This window comes from Vanessa atalanta, chromosome 6 (genome assembly GCF_905147765.1).
Source record: "Vanessa atalanta chromosome 6, ilVanAtal1.2, whole genome shotgun sequence".
Taxonomy (NCBI): domain Eukaryota; kingdom Metazoa; phylum Arthropoda; class Insecta; order Lepidoptera; family Nymphalidae; genus Vanessa; species Vanessa atalanta.
The window spans coordinates 4,136,889-4,156,832 of NC_061876.1; the positions used below are offsets into that span (position 1 = coordinate 4,136,889).

The 19,944-nt window shown below is 31.2% G+C and overlaps 1 protein-coding gene across 2 annotated transcripts in view; it reads left to right on the plus strand.

The window, feature by feature from the left end:
- The window catches only part of LOC125064501 (laccase-1), a 44,478-nt gene extending 25,084 nt beyond the window's left edge, over positions 1–19,394 (plus strand). Inside the window, exons 2-8 of one of the 2 annotated variants that reach the window (XM_047671580.1) lie at positions 13,791–14,229; positions 15,366–15,650; positions 15,735–16,210; positions 16,589–16,773; positions 17,466–17,661; positions 17,752–17,964; positions 18,058–19,394. In XM_047671580.1, the coding sequence (XP_047527536.1) occupies positions 13,791–14,229; positions 15,366–15,650; positions 15,735–16,210; positions 16,589–16,773; positions 17,466–17,661; positions 17,752–17,964; positions 18,058–18,440 (2,177 nt within the window). In that variant the 3' untranslated portion in view covers positions 18,441–19,394. The remainder of the gene's footprint in view (positions 1–13,790; positions 14,230–15,365; positions 15,651–15,734; positions 16,211–16,588; positions 16,774–17,465; positions 17,662–17,751; positions 17,965–18,057) is intronic. The other variant, XM_047671581.1, reaches the window with a different exon arrangement.
- The last annotated feature ends 550 nt before the right edge of the window (positions 19,395–19,944 follow it).

Consider the following 19,944-nt stretch of genomic DNA (forward strand, 5'->3'; position numbering starts at 1 on the left):
ATAGAAATATTGTCTCTGATTTAAAATCGACTTATCACGACTGTGCACTATTAATAAACGCCCACAACGTTAAGTCACGTTAGGTCTTATTGGTGTTTTGAAGTCGTAAAAAGCAATGGTAGATTGATCGTGTATTGCCATTGTATCGAATTATAGAAACGGTGACAATAGGGCGCTGTCAACGCTTACATCGTGTTAGCAATAGTTAACCTTATAAATTTACATATGTACATACATACATAATCGTTACAACGTGTGTCGTTGTACTGCCAAATGATTTATCTTTATTAATATACGATTCATTCGAGAATTCGATTCGTCTTGAAACTGAAAAGATCACAATGTTTCGATGTTTATGAACAACATATGACGTTTTGCAATAAATAACTCACACATGTGAAACTTTTTAGCGTTTAGGTTGGATCTTTAGACGATTTTTATAATTGAGACACACTGTACCGAATGCTACCGACGCCATCTGCTGTTTCATAAATCTACGCTCCGTAGTATCTTATCTTAATCGCCTTGGAACTAAATTCTCAAGATAGACATAGAAGATATAGTAGGAACACTTCCTGTACTAATATTTACATTGACTACACATTCGAAACACTGTTAATACTGTTTGACATTGTACGAAATTAAAATATTCTGGAAGAACGCACACATACATACGTGGATTTAATAATACGAAAGCAATAAACTGTTGATATGGAATTCTAAATTATATAGTTTTAACGTGACTTTTATAACTATTATAATGTTATGCGACCGAAAACGGCAGTCGATAAAGATTGCCGATATCGATATTCGTGAATCAATTTACCATGGGTAATATTTATCTCATGCTATTAAATGTTAATGTCAAGCTGCGAACAGCTAGTTCAATATATTATACAAACAAAATAATAATATATATTTCAACATACATTTTATTATAAACTCACTTCAGCTGTGTAATTATGATGTTGTAGCGTCACAGTTATCGATAAATTTACATCATTTTTTTTTTAATAGTTAAAGGTGAGCTTTTATTGGGGAAAAAATATTAATGTTTGTCAGAGATATTAATGTTTGTTATTTTTCAGTACCCGACTTTTGTTTTTATTTCGGCAACGAATTCACGCTAAAATAATACTAGAGCCTCGACGTTTAATTATAAATGTGTTGACAATTTAAAATATTTTTAATCTACCCATGTTGAAAATAAAATCGTTGTCAATTTCAGTGAAGGCTCACCTTTATATTCGTTAGGCTCATTCCCATTAAAATAAAGAAGTAGTTATCAATCTGTACCGCTTGATAACCAATACTTTTAAACTAGTATTAATTAAATTCAGAAACAAAACTGTAATTACTAAGGGTAACAAGTATTGCATAAAAGTCACATTTAATTGACTCTAATTATATTGTAGCTTTGTTTGTATATAAGATATTTCGGTTTATAAATATTTATCATTCTAATTACTTTAAATGATTAAGCTTGTTGATTCTTAAAATATATGTGTCCTGAATTTCGTTCAAGTATGATGCCATATAAGGCGATATACGGTTAATTAAATCCTTATCACACGGTACTATTGATCATGTTATTTTCATGCAATCTGATAAATTCAACTACAAAATAAAATCGCGTGCTTAAGCTTTGATAAAATTATACCAATCAAGTTCAATTCATACATTTTAGGAATAAATCACACAAAAATATTTACTATTATACTATATATCACTTTAATATACTAATATATGTATTTAGACAAGTCGATTTAAATTAATACCTTAAAAATATTTAACAATTCTATAAGTATAATATGACGCCTAAATCAATAAAAAGTTTTGTTTTTTGTTAAGTTTTTTTGCTTATACAAAAAGATATTTTGTAATATTCAATGGACGACCAGTGATTTAAGCGCCAATCATGACTGTTTTTTGCAAAGAATATCCTAACAAGGGCCGTGAGTTCCGAAAGCGTGAGTAATGGATGATGTCAAGGTACCAATAAGAGTCAACCTAGCAGACAAAGAAAACTTGCATCTGAACACAAATATATATTTTACTATGAAAATATAATTAAATAAATTTATAAAAAAATTAATGGAATCAATGACGAGACTTTTATTACATGTTCATAAAATTAATATCGAAAGATGCAACCGCCTTTCGTGGAAGGATTTAGTTCTATAAATGGGCTTCACAGTTTCACCCGAGATTAAATACTATTGACGTGACAAGCGTAAATTTCATGCTCTTCTATCATATAAATTAAGACGTTTCATTATTTATTATCTTAATATTAAAAACTCCAAACTATTATTTAACGTTAAACCGATTAACATAAAATATAGGATACCAAAATTTACATCTTAGTTTGTTTTGTAACTAAAAAAAAACATCAGAACTGTCAAAAATACTATACTAATAATAAATTTTATGTGTTGTATTTTTAATGATAATTATAATCATTTCTATAAAACAACTATAATACCTGCGAGTATTATACAACATTTTTTTTGTTTATGTTACAATACAATTATATTTGCATAATAAACAAACTAAGCTCATAAATACTATATCGTAAGACACGTGCGAACCGTCTCATACATTGTGAACTTTATTGTTGTTCTCCTGTATTGCAATCGATGCATAGTGCACCCAATCTACTAACATTGTCCGTGGGAAAATATGGACAAAGCTGTCAAGAAGGAATTAAGGTTAAGGACATTATTGCAATTTTCTTAAATCGCTAAAAGTCGGCCACCTCACCATAATGTCTTTATCATTTTGTATTCATCTACTATTTGCTCTAAATTACGTATTTTTTGTAATTTTACTTCATGTCCTTGTTGATTTTGTAAGATATAAGTATGTGTTATTTTCTAATTAAATGTATATTAACGTAATACCGACGTGCGTAAAGTTACATTTTGTGCGCAAGCTACAAGGTCACAAAAGTGGCCGTGCTGGCCGTTTTGTCATTTTTTAGGTTATATATTTAATATGTCTGTATTTTTGGGTTACATTTAATACATGTCGTTTTGCAATGTAATTTTTTTACGTTTACATAACCTACTAATTAATTTTTACATAATTTTTTTTTATTTTAAAGTTGAAATTGTAATTTATAAAATCTATAATTAATAAAATTACTGCTGGTAAAGTGGCAACCCTAGTCCCCACACATACGAATTATAACATGCTCAATGCTCACCACATTCATAATACACGCTAAGGGCGGTCGCTCACCAAGAGCATTCGCTTGTAATATAAAAATTTTTGCCCCTAGTCGAATCAGTTATTTTTACACGATCAGACAACTTGCATCATTAGAGATTGTGCACTGTAAAGCTCAATTATTTTCTCTTACCTGTGTACTGTTCGAATCAGAATTATTACAATCCATTCGAATGCTCCCGGTGAGGGACCGACCTTATGATACGTTACAATTTGTTCGTACTATTTATACCGGAAAACCGCTAATCTTTGTGTTCTGAATATTTTAAAACACGGTATTTTGCAACGGCACCTTTTTTATACGTAGTTTTATTTGTTCTATTATAATAATAGTGTTAATTCTGCACTCGTTTTTCAAAATATTTTATAAATGAACGGATTATAATTTTTTTTTTAACTTAAGGCTGACTACAATTAGGTCTTGGCACAATTCTATATAATATTAGTAAAGAAAAACTTTTTCCACTGTAATACAGTACAAAAACGTAACTTGACCGAGATTACACGGGGATTACATATTGTAAAGCCAAATTACCCTCTATTATAAATGTCGTTAAACTGTCATTGCGTTATTTCATACATGAAATATCAAATCCAAGATTCGACTTACCTCATAAACATTCCCAGAAACATTTATGTAAGTATTTTATTTATTTAAAGAAGTATGAATATATACAAATATATACAAAATAAAACTAGGATAGCACAGTATAGTAGTAAAATATGCTAATAAAACTTTTCATATAATTATATATTTCGTAAACAAATCATACATATATATTAGAGTATAGTTTAGTTGTAATTGTAAATATAATAAGATTTATAATGAAACCTGTTTTTATCTAGACTAAAGAGTAACAGGCAATAATCATGTAACTCATGTACATACTTCTATGGAGTCAATCAACGAGATACATATTGGACAGTGTGTCAATGACCAATGTGCTCATAACATATTCCATGGTCACGAGGCATATGCTCCATAGATACGCGAAAAGACGTACACCGTTTTAATAAAAACATATTTATTTATACTGATGAATGTATAAATAAAAACATCCCCAATACAAAGCACCCCCCCCCCGTCTCCCAACTCTAATTAATCATTCTATTCTACCGCAAAATCGATGAACTTTATTGTTGTATTCCGATTTGAAGGATGAGCGAACCGGTGTAATTACAGTGGCAATGGATGTGACATCTTCGAAATTGATCATATTTGCGGCATATTGACGGTGTAGGCGTAAATATGTGAGGTTATTATGGCACATAATCGCTAAGCAAGTTGCTTGTACTTAATGAAAAATAGTAAACTAAACAATTTCCATTAATCAAAATACCACATATTAAAACTCACAATCTTAGTTTCAACTATAAATCGAACTCCATATTAAAATGAAATAATCTAACCGATATGGAAAACGTTATTCAAGTTGAAATTATCTTGCCCCATAACCGTGTGCCCGATATGGTCTGAAGGTATCATAAATAGATCCATGCTAATTAAACCCAGCTTCATTAGAGATTCGCTCCGACAAAACATCGTGGGAATACTTATAAAACAATTTTAAAAGTGAAAACTGCAACATGATTCGAGATTCCAGGTAAAATTAATAGAGTTATACCATATTAAATATACTTATGTATGCTACGTATGTCCAAGATTAGATAAACGACAAGTTTTCGAACGCGGCTTCGCTCGCGTGTTACGTATAAAAAATATGTCCTTCCTTGGAGTTCTAACTTGCTTCACACCAATTTCATCAAAATCGGTTCAGTGGTTTAGCCTTGAAAGCGTAACAAACGTACAGACAGAGCTACTTTCACATTTATAATATTAGTATAGATTGTCATTGTAACACAGAATTAGCATTAGCAGCCCGTAAATGTCCCACTGCTGGGATAAAGGCCTCCTCTCCTTTGAGGAGAAGGTTTGGAGCATATTCCACCACGCTGCTCCAATGCGGGTTGGCGGAATACACATGTGGCAGAATTTCGTTGAAATTAGACACATGCAGGTTTCCTCACGATGTTTTCCTTCACCGCCGAGCACGAGATGAATTATAAACACAAATTAAACACATGAAAAATCAGTAGTGCCTGCCTGGGTTTGAACCCGAAATCATCGGTTAAGATGCACGCGTTCAAACCACTGGGCCATCTCGGCTCTACTGCTACTATAACACAGAATACAAAGGTATAATACAAAGGTATAAACAGAATACAAAAATAGGTAGAAAAATATCGTTCATATAAAAATCGCTTCAAACAAAATATGGAACGAAGCTCATAAAAATATTACGTACTAAATATAAATGTTAAATCAAAAGTTTTCTTGGCCTTGTTACAATAATCGATGTAAATTACTCGATTCTATTACGTGGTTTTTCGCGCCTTTGTTACTTAAGTGCATTTTGTTACATTTTTTGTGTGCATTCAGTCTAATGCGTTTTAATTTCCTAAACTGCTCACCTGGAACCATTTTAAGGGTTAATGATCCGTAACTTAATAGACAATTTTTGCACTATTAACCTGTCTCATAATTAAGTCAATTTGCTATTTATTGCAATGGATTCGTACTACTCTTTGAGTTTTTAATCCATAATATAGTAGGTGTTACATCTGTTTCAAAATCAAGACTTTTACATATTGACCACAAATTATTTTTAAGTTTATATATATAACCTCTTTTCTTTAACTATATTTGAAAAAGAAAAAACGAAATAAGATAAATTGAGTTTTTATTTTTTCTATTTTGAGAACAAAATTCGTTTTAAAATAAAAATGTAGAAGTGGAAAAACACGCGTTACATTGCAACACAGGCCGTTAGGTCTTTAAAAGAGAGTGTTTATGGTCTGCGTTTATTTTATTGCAAAGCAACTATGTGAAAAAACACTAACAAAAGCTTTATTTCACAATGAAACGTGCGTGCTTCTAACTAATCCGATCTTATTTTGCAATATCACATACAAAACGATATACATTCAAAGTGAAAGCATATATTCATATGCGTAATAGTCATCTGTATATCTTTGATATGGAACCGTTTTCCATTAAGTGTTATTAACTATGGCACCTTTGTTTTGTTCTTTTTTTTTATTTTGATTCTGGAATGTATTTTGTTACGCGATTTGCCTTATACGCATTTTTAATTATTGATATTTCTTCATTGATAATAGATGTTGCCTATAAAGTTTACAATAATTTAAAAAAATATATACAATTTTCTATAAGACTCGTCTTATACAGTTGGCTGTCCATGAAAGATCACTGGCATAAGTAAAAAGTTTGCCGAGCGATTTTTGTATTTTTTATCTGTGCTCTATCTAATATTTATTTGACATATTTATATATAATCTGTACATTTATCAAAACTTAAAGTGTGAACTGCAATTCATACGAATAGCACACACATAAAGCATAAATGGTAAATGGTCAGGTGAAGGTAAGCCATTAATGCTATCGTCGCATAAGATAGGTCATTGCCTTACGTAATACCGAGTTCGAATAGTTCTATTTTAGTTTGAACTACATATTATGAACAACAAAAGAATAAAAACTAAATATTCATGAGATTAGATTTTTGTAACGAAATGTCAGATTAAATACTAAAACGAATTATCGGAATCGATTCAAAATCGGAATCGATATATTTAAAAAAAAATAACTCCGAATTAATAACCTTCTTATTTTAAATTCTAAAAATATACAATCGACACCACAAGTTGCTAATAAACGTACATTAGTCACCTCTTAATTGCTTAATCAAAGTTATCACAGTTATGTGATCATAAAATAATAATTTACCAATAATATAAAATAAATATTAGCAGATATTTAGTAACGCAAGTCTCGTGCTCGCTAATATAATACAAACACGTGTTTTATACGATTACATGCGTTTGATAAATATTAATATCGATATTAGCATATTTATGGTGATTTATGAACGATGATAACTATTGTGTAATGTGATTAATCTATGCGATAAAAGTATAACCAAGTAAGATGGTGAAAGATACTCGTAACAAGGTATTAAGTGCTATAATTAACGGTTTAAATTTATTCAGAGTTTATAAGAACTTTATGCATTTAAGATTATAACTAATTAAATATAATATATAGTTTTGACCGACGATCTCATTTTTTTTTTTTAGTATAGACAGGCAGACAAGCATATAGTTACGACGCGAATACGCAACCAAACTTAGGAACTAAGATGCTCCCTCCCATGTGCATGCAGTAATACTGACTTACTCACCATTCAAACCACAACACAAATATCTGATGATGGGTGTTAGGTACCCAGATGGGCTATTACAAAGCCCTACCACCGAGTAAAGTTAAACATCATCGAATATCTTATTTATATTTAGAATCTATTTCGTAAAAAGACACAATTGTGAGGAAACGAATTGTCCATGACTACAACAATGAATCGTGGAATATGTCAAACTGGGGTCACCAAAGCAGAATAAAGTCACCAGTTCTCAATCCATGGGTGTCGTAAGAAACGACTTAGGAATTTTCGGGTTAAGTGTAAAGCTACCAATCGTAAGCGTCTGTATCAACCCACAGACAAATGCATCAAACAGTCCGCAGACTGTTAGATGTATCAATCTTCTTATTCCTTTCGCAGAACCAAACTGAATACTCAAACTATTTAATGGTTATTACTTATAACCTTTGTACACCAAATCAGTTTACTGATACTATGTATTAAGATTAAAACATCATATGAATTAACATCTATTAAACCTTTTCTATATCTTATGCAATGAGATTACTCAACTACTATTGAATAGCCCGAAAACTAAACATATGTGTATATATAAATATACACGTGTAATAGAAGAACCATAACTACCGATACATATTTATTATAAAATGACATAAATATTTAAATACATGAAATTACGTAGTTACTTTATAAATTATTTACATACACTCAATACGTAGACATTCACCGATATGAGCCAAGAGAGCAGTATTCTGTAAGAACTTACGTCGTTTTACACTCGTGAAATGTTGATAACCAATTTACGATGATACGCTGTTCAGATGTGATGCTGATCTTTGAAATGATATAACAGTTGTAGTCAGCTATATCCTTAAGTGTGCATAGTGTGTGTATTTCTAACGAAATATATCTTTAAAAGATCGTATGTATGTATTCATAAAACATAGTCGAAGAATCGATGTTAAGTTAGGTTCATATCAGTCGTTTTAAACTTGACAATCGTAAACGCTAAAAATCCTTAATTTGATGTGTAATAATATGAGCTCAAAATTTATAATAAAATTTTGTAAACATAATAAATCACAATATTTTATTAATAAATATAAAAATTACAAATTATTTCAGCAAACCCAATTGCTGCGAGTAATAAAACAAATAAAAATTTATTACGATATAGTTAAGTAAACTAAATTTTATGTAATGTCTTAAAGCTATTATAAACATATATAAAACGAAACATGAAATAGCCGATTTGTATACTTTATAGTTTCCGTCATAAATATTGATATATAATTTATACTAAAAGTAGTTCATTGGGTGCCAACGTCTATGGCAACATACTCCTGTAATTATCACATACTAAATTTAAAATCAACTCATAACTAAAAGGAACAAATGAACTGAAGATGTAAAAATATTTATATGACTTCATTATATTTAATAAATAAATCACGATGCAAATAATATGCAATAGATTGAATAAATTTTAGACCAAGTTAAAAATAAATAGAACTTCCATAGCTAAAACGTTGATTTCAAGAGAAACTGATCCATTTAAATTAAATACACATTTTGAAATATTTTTTACGACAAAATTGCGAGCAAGTCTCTAAGGCCTGAATTCATTTTCCTACATTCTAAAGTCGATTTGCGACACGCGACAGCAAAAACAACTGACAATTTCGGACTAGAACTATAATTAAGATCTAACCTGCTTACAATGTTGCGTGTGCAATAAAGTTTCAAATTGAATTGAAAGGCTACGTTTACGCGGTTGTTGAGTTGACAACGAATTAATTTTATGTCAACGTCGTTGCCGTAAGCGGTTGCCCGGCTTGTAAACTGGCTTTAGCCTCTAAGACTGTGTTTATTGTTAACATAAACGCTTACGTTGCTTAGTTGCCCATTTCTTTTAAATAAAAATAAAACATATTTTTCATCTCAAAAACTCAACGGAGAGTATTTTAAAAAAACATGCACATTTTTATTAATAATAATGACTTTCAATGTCGTCTGATCTGCCAGGGTTCTGATCGTCCGTCCGCTGCAAATATATTTTACAAAGAATTTTCCAAAAAATATATAATTTAATATATTTATTTACATAAATTTTTTAATATTTAATTTCAGAATCAAAAATGAATATGTATAATTTAACTCAAAGCTGATGTCAAAAAAATATATATTAAAATAATGAGCATTTATTTTAACGTTACAACATAAATAAATGGATTTATAAAGACAATACACGTGAAAATAGCATTACAATTAAACCTGCTGCCCTGAGGTGGGTAAAAAAACAAATATGCTCGGTCTTTTTATTTCACATCGCATGGACATCGTTAGTCGTTCAGAGCAAACTCGATTTGAGTTTTAAGCATCGTTAAATTGTCCACTTTCACTCTTAACGCTCGGATGCACACAATTGTCTACTCCACTAAGTAAAAGCTCGATTCTTTGAATAGTCTATAAAATTTTGTAACACAAAATAAATTAACAAGAAAACAAAGCATTTATGTTAATAAGTAATCTTTTCTCGGCTTCCGTGAATTCAACGATATACAAGTAAATGACTTGTAATTTTTTTTACTGGTTATGTAAAGTATTTGCGAGTCTGTTTCGTAAGATGATTTAAAAGAAATCTTCGATTATACTAGTATTTGATTTTCGACGATGACGATTGATTCAAAGGTCTTTTTTTTAAATCGTTGTCTATCATGCTTCAGGTAAAAGGATGACATGCCAAATATTAAATTTTAATAATATAAAAACATTGTAAACAACGTTATACTCATACATAATAAGTACATTTTATGGTACACATTTAGAACCATATTTAAAAATATTATTTTTGCGAATTTGTTTCGTATGCTGGGTTTTTTTTAATTATATCATCGGCTGAATGATATTTTAGGCACAAGGACAACATGCCATATGCCTATCAGAGATCTAAAAAAAACAAATATATTTATTATACCTTTCATAACAATTAGACAATATTATTGATGAAATATTTATAAACATTATTATATTATTTTTAGTTGAAAATCATCAAACTTTACAAATATACTATTTAAAGAACAATGTTAAAACCACTCCAACGTAAGGAAATAACTGTAAATTACACACCAACCAATGCTCTGAATTATATAACTAGATAATAACCTAAATCAAGGCGATATTCAACGAGAATAATCGTTCCTAGATTAAATACGAAAGCTTATTGAAACAATTCTAGTGAGTATATCAATCAACTATGATTGATACGTTCGAAGTACGGGTGTTGCTTATAAACGTCCATGAAATACCGAATACTTAGGAACATATCCACTGACCTCACGTATAATGAGTTTTTATTGAAACTAATTGAGTAGGTGCTAATTGAGAAACGAAAGTGACCTTTGTTAAATTAATCATGATTACGCCCACTAGTGATTTGAAACGAGCTAACTGCGATGGTTTTTATTGAATTCTTTAGACGGGAAATCATATACAGAATCAATTATTTCATAAAAATTATTATTATACATAACATAATATCTGTTATGTCTAGTAAATAATTATACAGGTATACAAAATTATTTTAATCGTGTAAAATACATTGCAAATTTAAATGACAATATTATATTTACTTACAAACAAAGAAAGAAAAGATATTTTGTCCATGAGTTAATACTCTTTGATCATCTGTTCAAACAGCATAAACTAATCAAACAAAATAAACTACATTCGAAATTTAAATTACAATACAATATTTTACAAAGAGAAAAGAAAAGATACAATACATTTTGTCCTTGAGTTTATGCAGTTTGTTCAGTAGATCAAATAGCATAAACACACAACTTCTTATTTGACACAATGCATATTTAACTTGAATATTCAAGAACGTAATTCAAATCATAGCAACATTATCGAGCAATTTTATAAATCAAATATTTTGTGAAAACCCACAATCACAATACACAAATCACGATATTATCAAGAAATTACATTTCGTAACAATCTCAATATCATTTTCGTCCTCAATACGAAGGTAACAATAACGAATCGTTTGTATTCTGCTTCAGGGCGTTCACGTTTAATTCGTTCGAACGGAACGGAAAACTAGTGTTCCGCTTATTATCATACTCGATTAGAGCATACCGAATCATATTCACGTACATCTTAGTTAACTTAGAACGATTTTCTTTACATTTATGTACTTACATAATACTTAAAATTATCTTATTATTAGTATTCATCTCAGTTTGTAATAATTATTCATTTTATTTTAATCGGTCGTGTTCTTGAGCTGACGAAAATAGAGACATATTATAAATAATTATACATCGGATAGTCTAAGGTCATCAAAACTTCAAACGTTCGAATTATAAACGCAATCAACTGTGAAATTACTGGCCATTTTTATCTTTGTTTAAACATCAATTATTGTTTACCAAAAACAAATATATACGCATACAAGCGGAAATCGTTTTTAATATATATGTCTAAATTAATTATAACAGTCAAATGAACTGACTATACTACTAACTAAATATATTAAACACAAAGACGGGTTAGCGAAAGTGTGCGCAAACCTAACAAAGCAGATACAGCTTGACTGACAGTTAGTTTTCATTTGTTTTTGTTTTTTTTCTCATAATTATATATATCATGATCTAGCTGTTCACATGTTGTGGTTTCAGACCGGATACAAATACTATTGTTGATATTATGTCTTATTTGTATCTAACTTTTTTTTATTGCGTAGTGTTAAGATTTGATCATACGTGCTGAGGTATAATTAAAGAAAAGCAATCTTACGTGATTTATATTACGTACTGTATCATATCATCTGATAAGCTCAGCACACACTGCGTAGTGCGTACATAATTGTAGGCTCGCCCGAATACAATTACTGTGTCGGTAATCAAAGTAATAACGGCATATTTGCCTATAAAATCAGAGTTATTAATCCTCTTGCAGTTCTTAAACGACTTAAAATTATCATTAAATTATGAACATGAAGTTTTCTAAAAAAAGGATATGAATTCTTTGTATCAAATAAAAAAAATATAATAGGGGGTATTTTATGTAAATATATACGATTTATTTTGTTTACTTTTTCACTCTTTATTAAAACAAATGACACGCTAATATCTCAATTTATTAATCTTAACTAACATTAAGACAGACGAAAACCTGAACTATACAGACAACGAACTTTTTAGTTTAGATAATAGAATTAAGATGGATTTTGCCCTCAATATGTATAGATTTTTTTAATTTATTTTGATTTAATTCTAATGCTACTAAAAAATTTAAAATAAAATAATATTGCGCCTACTTATTTTTTCTAGCAATTTTATTTTGTTTTTATTGCTTCTTTATTTTAACAAAAGTCTGATGAGCTTATTTAACCTATGTTATTAGAAAAATCTTTACTTTATTGGTTATTAATTATATCGAACATTACAATGTGTTCTATGGTTATTTCATAAATTGCCTTCAGGATTAGGCTACAAACAGATAATTAATTTAAAATAAAAAATGAGTGTATAGAAGGGCTTATTCCATTTATTTATTACCGGACAATTATTCAATTGGACTATTAAATTTGAATTATTGAGAATATGCTCTTTTAAAGTTATTTTATTATATATAGGATCTATAACTACATAATTATAACATTTAAAAGCATAACAAACATATCTATTAATAAATTACAATTAATATTCAATCATACAATTATTCGAAATTAAAAAAGATCATGTTGATAGTATAATTATTATAATAGACGATATATAAAAAATATAAAATTACAAGTCAAAAGTAACGAGGAAGTAAAAGTTAAATCGGTTCAGGGTCATGGGTCCTAAGCACCGAACTATAAATAAAAACAGTCCGTAACAGAATGACCAACATTGAGTAAGATACGGTGTCGAAACAGAATAATGCGATTGTATCTAACAAAATGTTCAATTAAGTGTATCGCTCGATAAAATATAGAGCAACTGTCACAAAATGTAACACACGCCGATGGAGGAAGTAAAAGTCCTTATAATTTAAGGATAGATTGGAGACCGGACTCCTTTTAACTAGTACGATTACAAAACAGTCGTGACAACATTCGCTGGACTTTAACAATTTCGTTAACAATACGATGCAAAATTACCATAAAAGCTAATCGAATATACTGACCAGCCGGTCAGTAACATTCGCGTTCCCTCTAACTTTCAACAAACAAAAATTTGTCACATTTGTCAAGTCATAATAATGTTTAAATATGTTATTATTATTTTAAATCGTTATACTAACCATATTTTATTTTATTTGCAGAAGCAATCCCGGATGATCAATCGACGTCAGCGTCATGGTGGCAATCGGGAACAGCGACGCCTTTCCGGGATAATAGTAATTCATTCGCTTCTACACACGGACTCGTTCAAACACACCCGACCGGCAGTGATCCGTTTAACACGTTTGGTTCAGTCGATAGCACAATCGGGCCATCAGCAAATCCCTTCGTGCCAACAAGCGGCAGCGGTCCGCTTAGTGGTGCCAGCTTCAGAAGTAATCCGTTGCCTCCTTTGGCGAGAACCGCGAATGGAAAATTGTCTCTGAAACATTTGGATTTCACGAGCAGCGCTACAGCTGAGCTTAGAAGAAATCCCGCATTGTCAGCCCCTGACGAGTGCGCAAGAGCATGCAGGGAAAATGAACCACCAAGAATTTGTTACTATCATTTCACCCTGGAATTCTACACCGTTTTGGGAGCGTAAGTATTTTGTTTTAATATTATACATTATTATAATTTAGAAACTTATTTAATGGTTTATTTTATAAAGAGGTGTGTTCATTTAAGTTTCCTGAAATAATTATAATCATCTATCACAAAAAAATATCTATTCCATTTTTATTCAAACAATAGCTTCTAATTTTAAGAATACTTATAGTATTAACTATTTCCTTTTATAAATCCTGTATTACGCAACGTTGGCCTTTACGTATATTATACGATAAGTGATGCACGTGACTTCGATCGAATGTTTGGAAAAGATGTGGACTTATAGATAAGGTTTTTTAACTACATTTACCAATAAGATGGTATATACTTTTTTATGGATATGCTTTTTTATATAATATAGGTAGGGAAAATGGGCTACTTAATGCTACGTGGTCACCACCGCCCATAGACATTGACCTTGATGGAAAAATTATTAATTACTAGTAAGGAATGGTCTTACAAAGTCAATGCACTACCAACATTGGCAACTAAGATGTTATATCCCTTGTGCCTGTAGTTAGTAGAAACTCACTCACCGTTCAAACTGGAACACTGCAATAAGTTTTGATGTTTTGCGGTGGAATATCTGATGAGTGTTAGGTACATACCCATATGGGGTATAAGTAGGGTTGTCCAAAGCCCACCAAGCAAAAACGCCATCAACTTATAAGCGTCCTATGATCTATAGAATTCTATTGTATGCTGTGTATTGGTTTTGCGCATAAATAGAACGAGAGATAAATTAGACAAGCGACTCCAATAATATCACTTAAAAATATCATACAATATCTTTTCGGAACTACCAAATAACAATATGATCTTAAGAATATTCTCATAACACACTGTATGTTTACACCACCTCACTCTTTACGTCTGTAGATGTTTATGCGTAATTCGATCCAATATAAATACCATCAACAGATGACAACTAATAATCACCCTATAACCTAAATTCTTTGCCGTGTAATTTAACCATGTCCATTTAACGTGTAATTAATAATGTAATAGGTGCCTGTTAGTTTATGCCAACCTCTGATAAATGTTTCCTAAACTTAAAATGTATTAAGAGTGCTATTTATATGTAAATTTAATATTAAAATATGTAATGTAATTTTATGTCTTTCCAGGGCTTGCCAAGTATGTACACCTAACGCAACCAACGTAGTTTGGTCGCATTGCCAGTGCGTATTAGCGGACGGAGTCGAACGTGGTATCTTATCTGCTAACAGAATGTTGCCTGGTCCTTCTATACAAGTTTGTGAAAATGACAAAGTAGTTATCGATGTAGAAAATCACATGGAAGGTATGGAAGTTACCATTCACTGGCATGGAATCTGGCAGCGAGGCTCTCAATACTATGATGGCGTGCCATTTGTTACCCAATGTCCTATCCAACAAGGAAACACTTTCAGGTAATATTACATTTATTTACGAGTATATTTCACTGTTAGTATTCAATATTATACAATATTAATTTATGTATTTTTGATTTTTAGATACCAATGGCAAGGTAACGCTGGTACTCACTTCTGGCATGCTCACACTGGTCTACAGAAATTGGATGGTTTATATGGAAGTATAGTCGTTCGTCAACCACCATCCAAAGACCCCAACAGTCATCTGTATGATTATGATTTGACGACTCACGTTATGTTGCTCAGTGATTGGCTCCACGAGGATGCCGCTGAGAGATTCCCTGGTCGTCTAGCTGTTAACACTGGTCAAGACCCCGAGAACGTGCTTATTAATGGAAAAGGGCAATTTAGAGATCCTAACACTGGATTTATGACGAACACACCTCTTGAAGTTTTTACCATTACACCTGGCAGAAGATACAGGTTCAGAATGATTAATGCCTTTGCTTCAGTTTGCCCCGCCCAAATTACATTCGAGGGTCATAATCTGACAGTAATAGCGACCGACGGAGAGCCGGTGCAACCAGTTAAAGTTAACACAATCATCTCGTTCTCCGGTAAGTAAAATTTTACATTAGCTATGAGTACATCTGTAGGTTTTCCAGTTTTAATAGGTAGCTATTAAATAACATATCATAATAAGACAATCAGAAAGTAAATGTTAGAAAACTGGATACATATTCAATATTAATTCTTCAAAGTACCTTGCGGAACTTCTTTATTATTTAACGATATGGATATGTTAATAATCGACCGTTATTTTAATAAGGCACGCCCTGTTATGTCGTAATCTATATCTAGTTAACTCGTGCATCAACTCAACCGAAGAGAATTGTATAATGTTGCCGACTGCTTCCTCGATTACGCCGATTTTCTTAGTTAATTGCTATTATCATGAATTGAAAAAAAAAGTTTAAGACCACTTTTAATTATAGGTGAACGTTACGATTTTGTCATCGAAGCGAACAATAACCCTGGTGCGTATTGGATTCAAGTACGTGGACTTGGAGAGTGTGGTATTAAACGAGCTCAACAACTTGGTATACTTCGTTATGCTAGAGGACCCTATCAACCATCTTCCACTCCACCAACCTACGATGTGGGAATACCACAAGGAGTCGTAAGTTTCTCAAATAAATTTGTATATAAGTGAAAATACGTCAACAAATCGGACTTTAAAACGTCATGTTGTGTAAATAAGTATTCCTAAATTTGGTGCTATAGTACGGTGTTCCCTTTATACACATTGAATGAATTCCTTTTCCTAATCTTTTGTCACGAGCCTTCCTCTCTCACTCATTAATCGGCGGATATTGCATACTGGATTCTTGCCGACACGACAACCTCGATAAACTTAGCCAATTTTATTGCACATTATTACTTAAGCATAAACACTAGTATCGATGCAGATCATTCAAGGTACCTTATCTTTTTAATTATTGACCAGTATGCATTTGTATAGAAAGCTGTTATTAAGTGAGATGTGTAAATACCTTAATATATAGTAAGGTATACCATTTGAGTAGCAACCGTATACCAAAAAGTAGAACTGGTATTATAATGTAGATTCCCTTGCACCTCCCAAAATGGTATCCATTATAATTATTATGACAAAAAGATTTATATATTTAAAGTTTATCAAATTGAATTAAATAAATCTTACGCTGTTTAAATCTTTTTGTCAAATTATAATAATTTAGCCAATTCTATTCTTACCTAATAAATATAAAGTAGTATAAATGAAAATGTAGAAGTAGATTATGCACGTTATATTAGTAATTGCACGTACCTTTCTCCCCACTAACTATTCAGGTAATGAACCCCTTGGATGCGAGATGTAACATTCGCAGAAACGATGCTATTTGCGTCAGCCAACTTAAAAATGCACGAAACATTGACCCCGCGATTTTACAAGAGAGACCTGACGTCAAGATCTTCTTGCCATTCCGTTTCTTCGCCTACAGACCGGAAATGTTATTCCAACCGAACACGTACAACAGATACTTAGGTAAGAATACGCTTTAACATATTGCGCATAAATATTGCTGGAGTATATTTCCACATTAAATAATATTCTGATCATAATCATACTTTCCAGTTGCACCACAAGGGGATCATGTAATTAGTTTAATAGACGAAATCTCGTATATGTCGCCACCTGCTCCTCTTATCAGTCAATTTGACGACATTAATCCCGATCAGTTCTGTAACGGTGACAACAGACCTGCTGACTGCGGCCAAAACTGCATGTGCACACACAAAGTGGATATTCCTCTTAACGCTGTTGTAGAAGTCGTAATGGTAGATGAAGGTAACTTATATAATAAATATTATAAACATTCTAATGTTTTCGAATCGATTTTAAATATAAATTACTAAACTATCATTATTATTTTACTTTCAGTACAAATCGCCAACTTATCTCATCCGTTCCACTTACACGGATACGCATACAATGTTATTGGTATCGGCCGATCACCAGACCAGAACGTTAAGAAAATTAATTTGAAACACGCTCTCGATCTTGATAGAAGAGGTTTGCTCGAACGTCATTTGAAACAAGGTGATCTCCCTCCAGCAAAAGATACGATAGCTGTTCCCAACAACGGCTACGTCATTGTCCGTTTCAGAGCCAACAATCCTGGATTCTGGCTTCTTCATTGCCACTTCTTGTTCCATATCGTCATCGGCATGAACGTCGTTCTTCAAGTAGGCACTCACGCAGATCTTCCTCCAGTCCCTCCCAACTTCCCGACATGCGGAGACCATCTTCCTCCTATCAACTAAATCTGTTCCTAGAAACATTTGACAGTTTTCGTACCGTAATGTGCGCGACAATTGGTAAAGCAGTTGATTTTTATGTTAACTAAGTCTAATTTTATGTTTGTTTTGTGTGATGTGTTCGGTAGACTCGAAGTGCTCGACTCTGCCTTTTGTGTTTATTTTATATTCGAATGTTTCCACTGGAGTTCGTGCTATTTTGTGATTTTATTTAAAGATAATAATAATAATTTCTGAGTGAATTTCAGTTAAATCTTATGTCTTATTTGGTGATACCCTATAAAGGTTGATATATCACTTTAAATATCACAGTTGAGGCTCTTACTTGTACAACGACATTTTATGTACAATTTTTATATTATATATGAGCGTATATGTTATGTAACTAACGACTTGCCATTTAATTTTTCACCAAGGATATTTATTGCGTGTATATATTTAAATTTTATTGTTGCCCAAAAATGAGCCATCCTTAAGTATTTTCGTAAAATCTCCATGTTATTTATGTACTAAAATATATAACATACTTAATTCGTAAAACATTTTCTTTAACAAAGAATATTACAGGGTGGCTTGGTTTTCTTGGCGACTATCTTATATAAATTTAGATATTTAAGTTCTCCCAGTTACTAACTTACCCAGAATTGCATGAAACACAATTAGGACATGTAAATATTTAGTAAAAACTCCAATACTTGTAAATACACATACAAATATACCGGTTGGTTTTTAAACAGATGCACGGCACCCAATGAAGACTGTTTATAACCATTAATATAAATAAGTAAACAAAATGTTACCATACGCAGTTACCACTATTAATTTAAGAAGACATAAAAAATCAATGCATATGCAAATAATGTCGAAACCACTTAATCATAGCAAATTAATAATTAATTAGCTGTGATACAAAAAAATATATTTTAATACGAAGTGAAAAATCATCTATAACATTAATTACTTGCAGCATATTTCTGATATTTACTTTTTAAGAAAATTGTAAATTTTTGTACCAATTAATAAAATATATAAAATATGTTATAATTTTATTTACCCCTCGTTATGTGTTCATACAGCGTTCATTTAATTTAGATATAAAGCCACAAAAGCTCTTGTATTTACCTTACCTTTAAAAGTGTTCTTGGTATTTACTGCTCTTCTGTGACATTTAATACATATTTTAGTGTAAATTAATTTGCACATCCGTAGTGGTATTTTTGTAATTATTAAATGCACCAGTAGATAGTGAACCATGGAGTAATACCCTACCCTTAGCTGAAGTATAAAGGCACAATCTGGTCCCTATTGGTGGATTCTTGCACGAAGATCCTTCGTTAAAGGTTGTATAATGTTTTATTTTTTAGATTTTTTTATTTGTGTTTTACTATTGAAACTTTAAAAAAATATATAATTTGAGATATATTTTTGTTATTATATGTTGTTGTGTTGTTTTATTATTAAATGTTGTGATCTTCTAGCTTCATTTCATGAAGATTTTATAACATTTTTC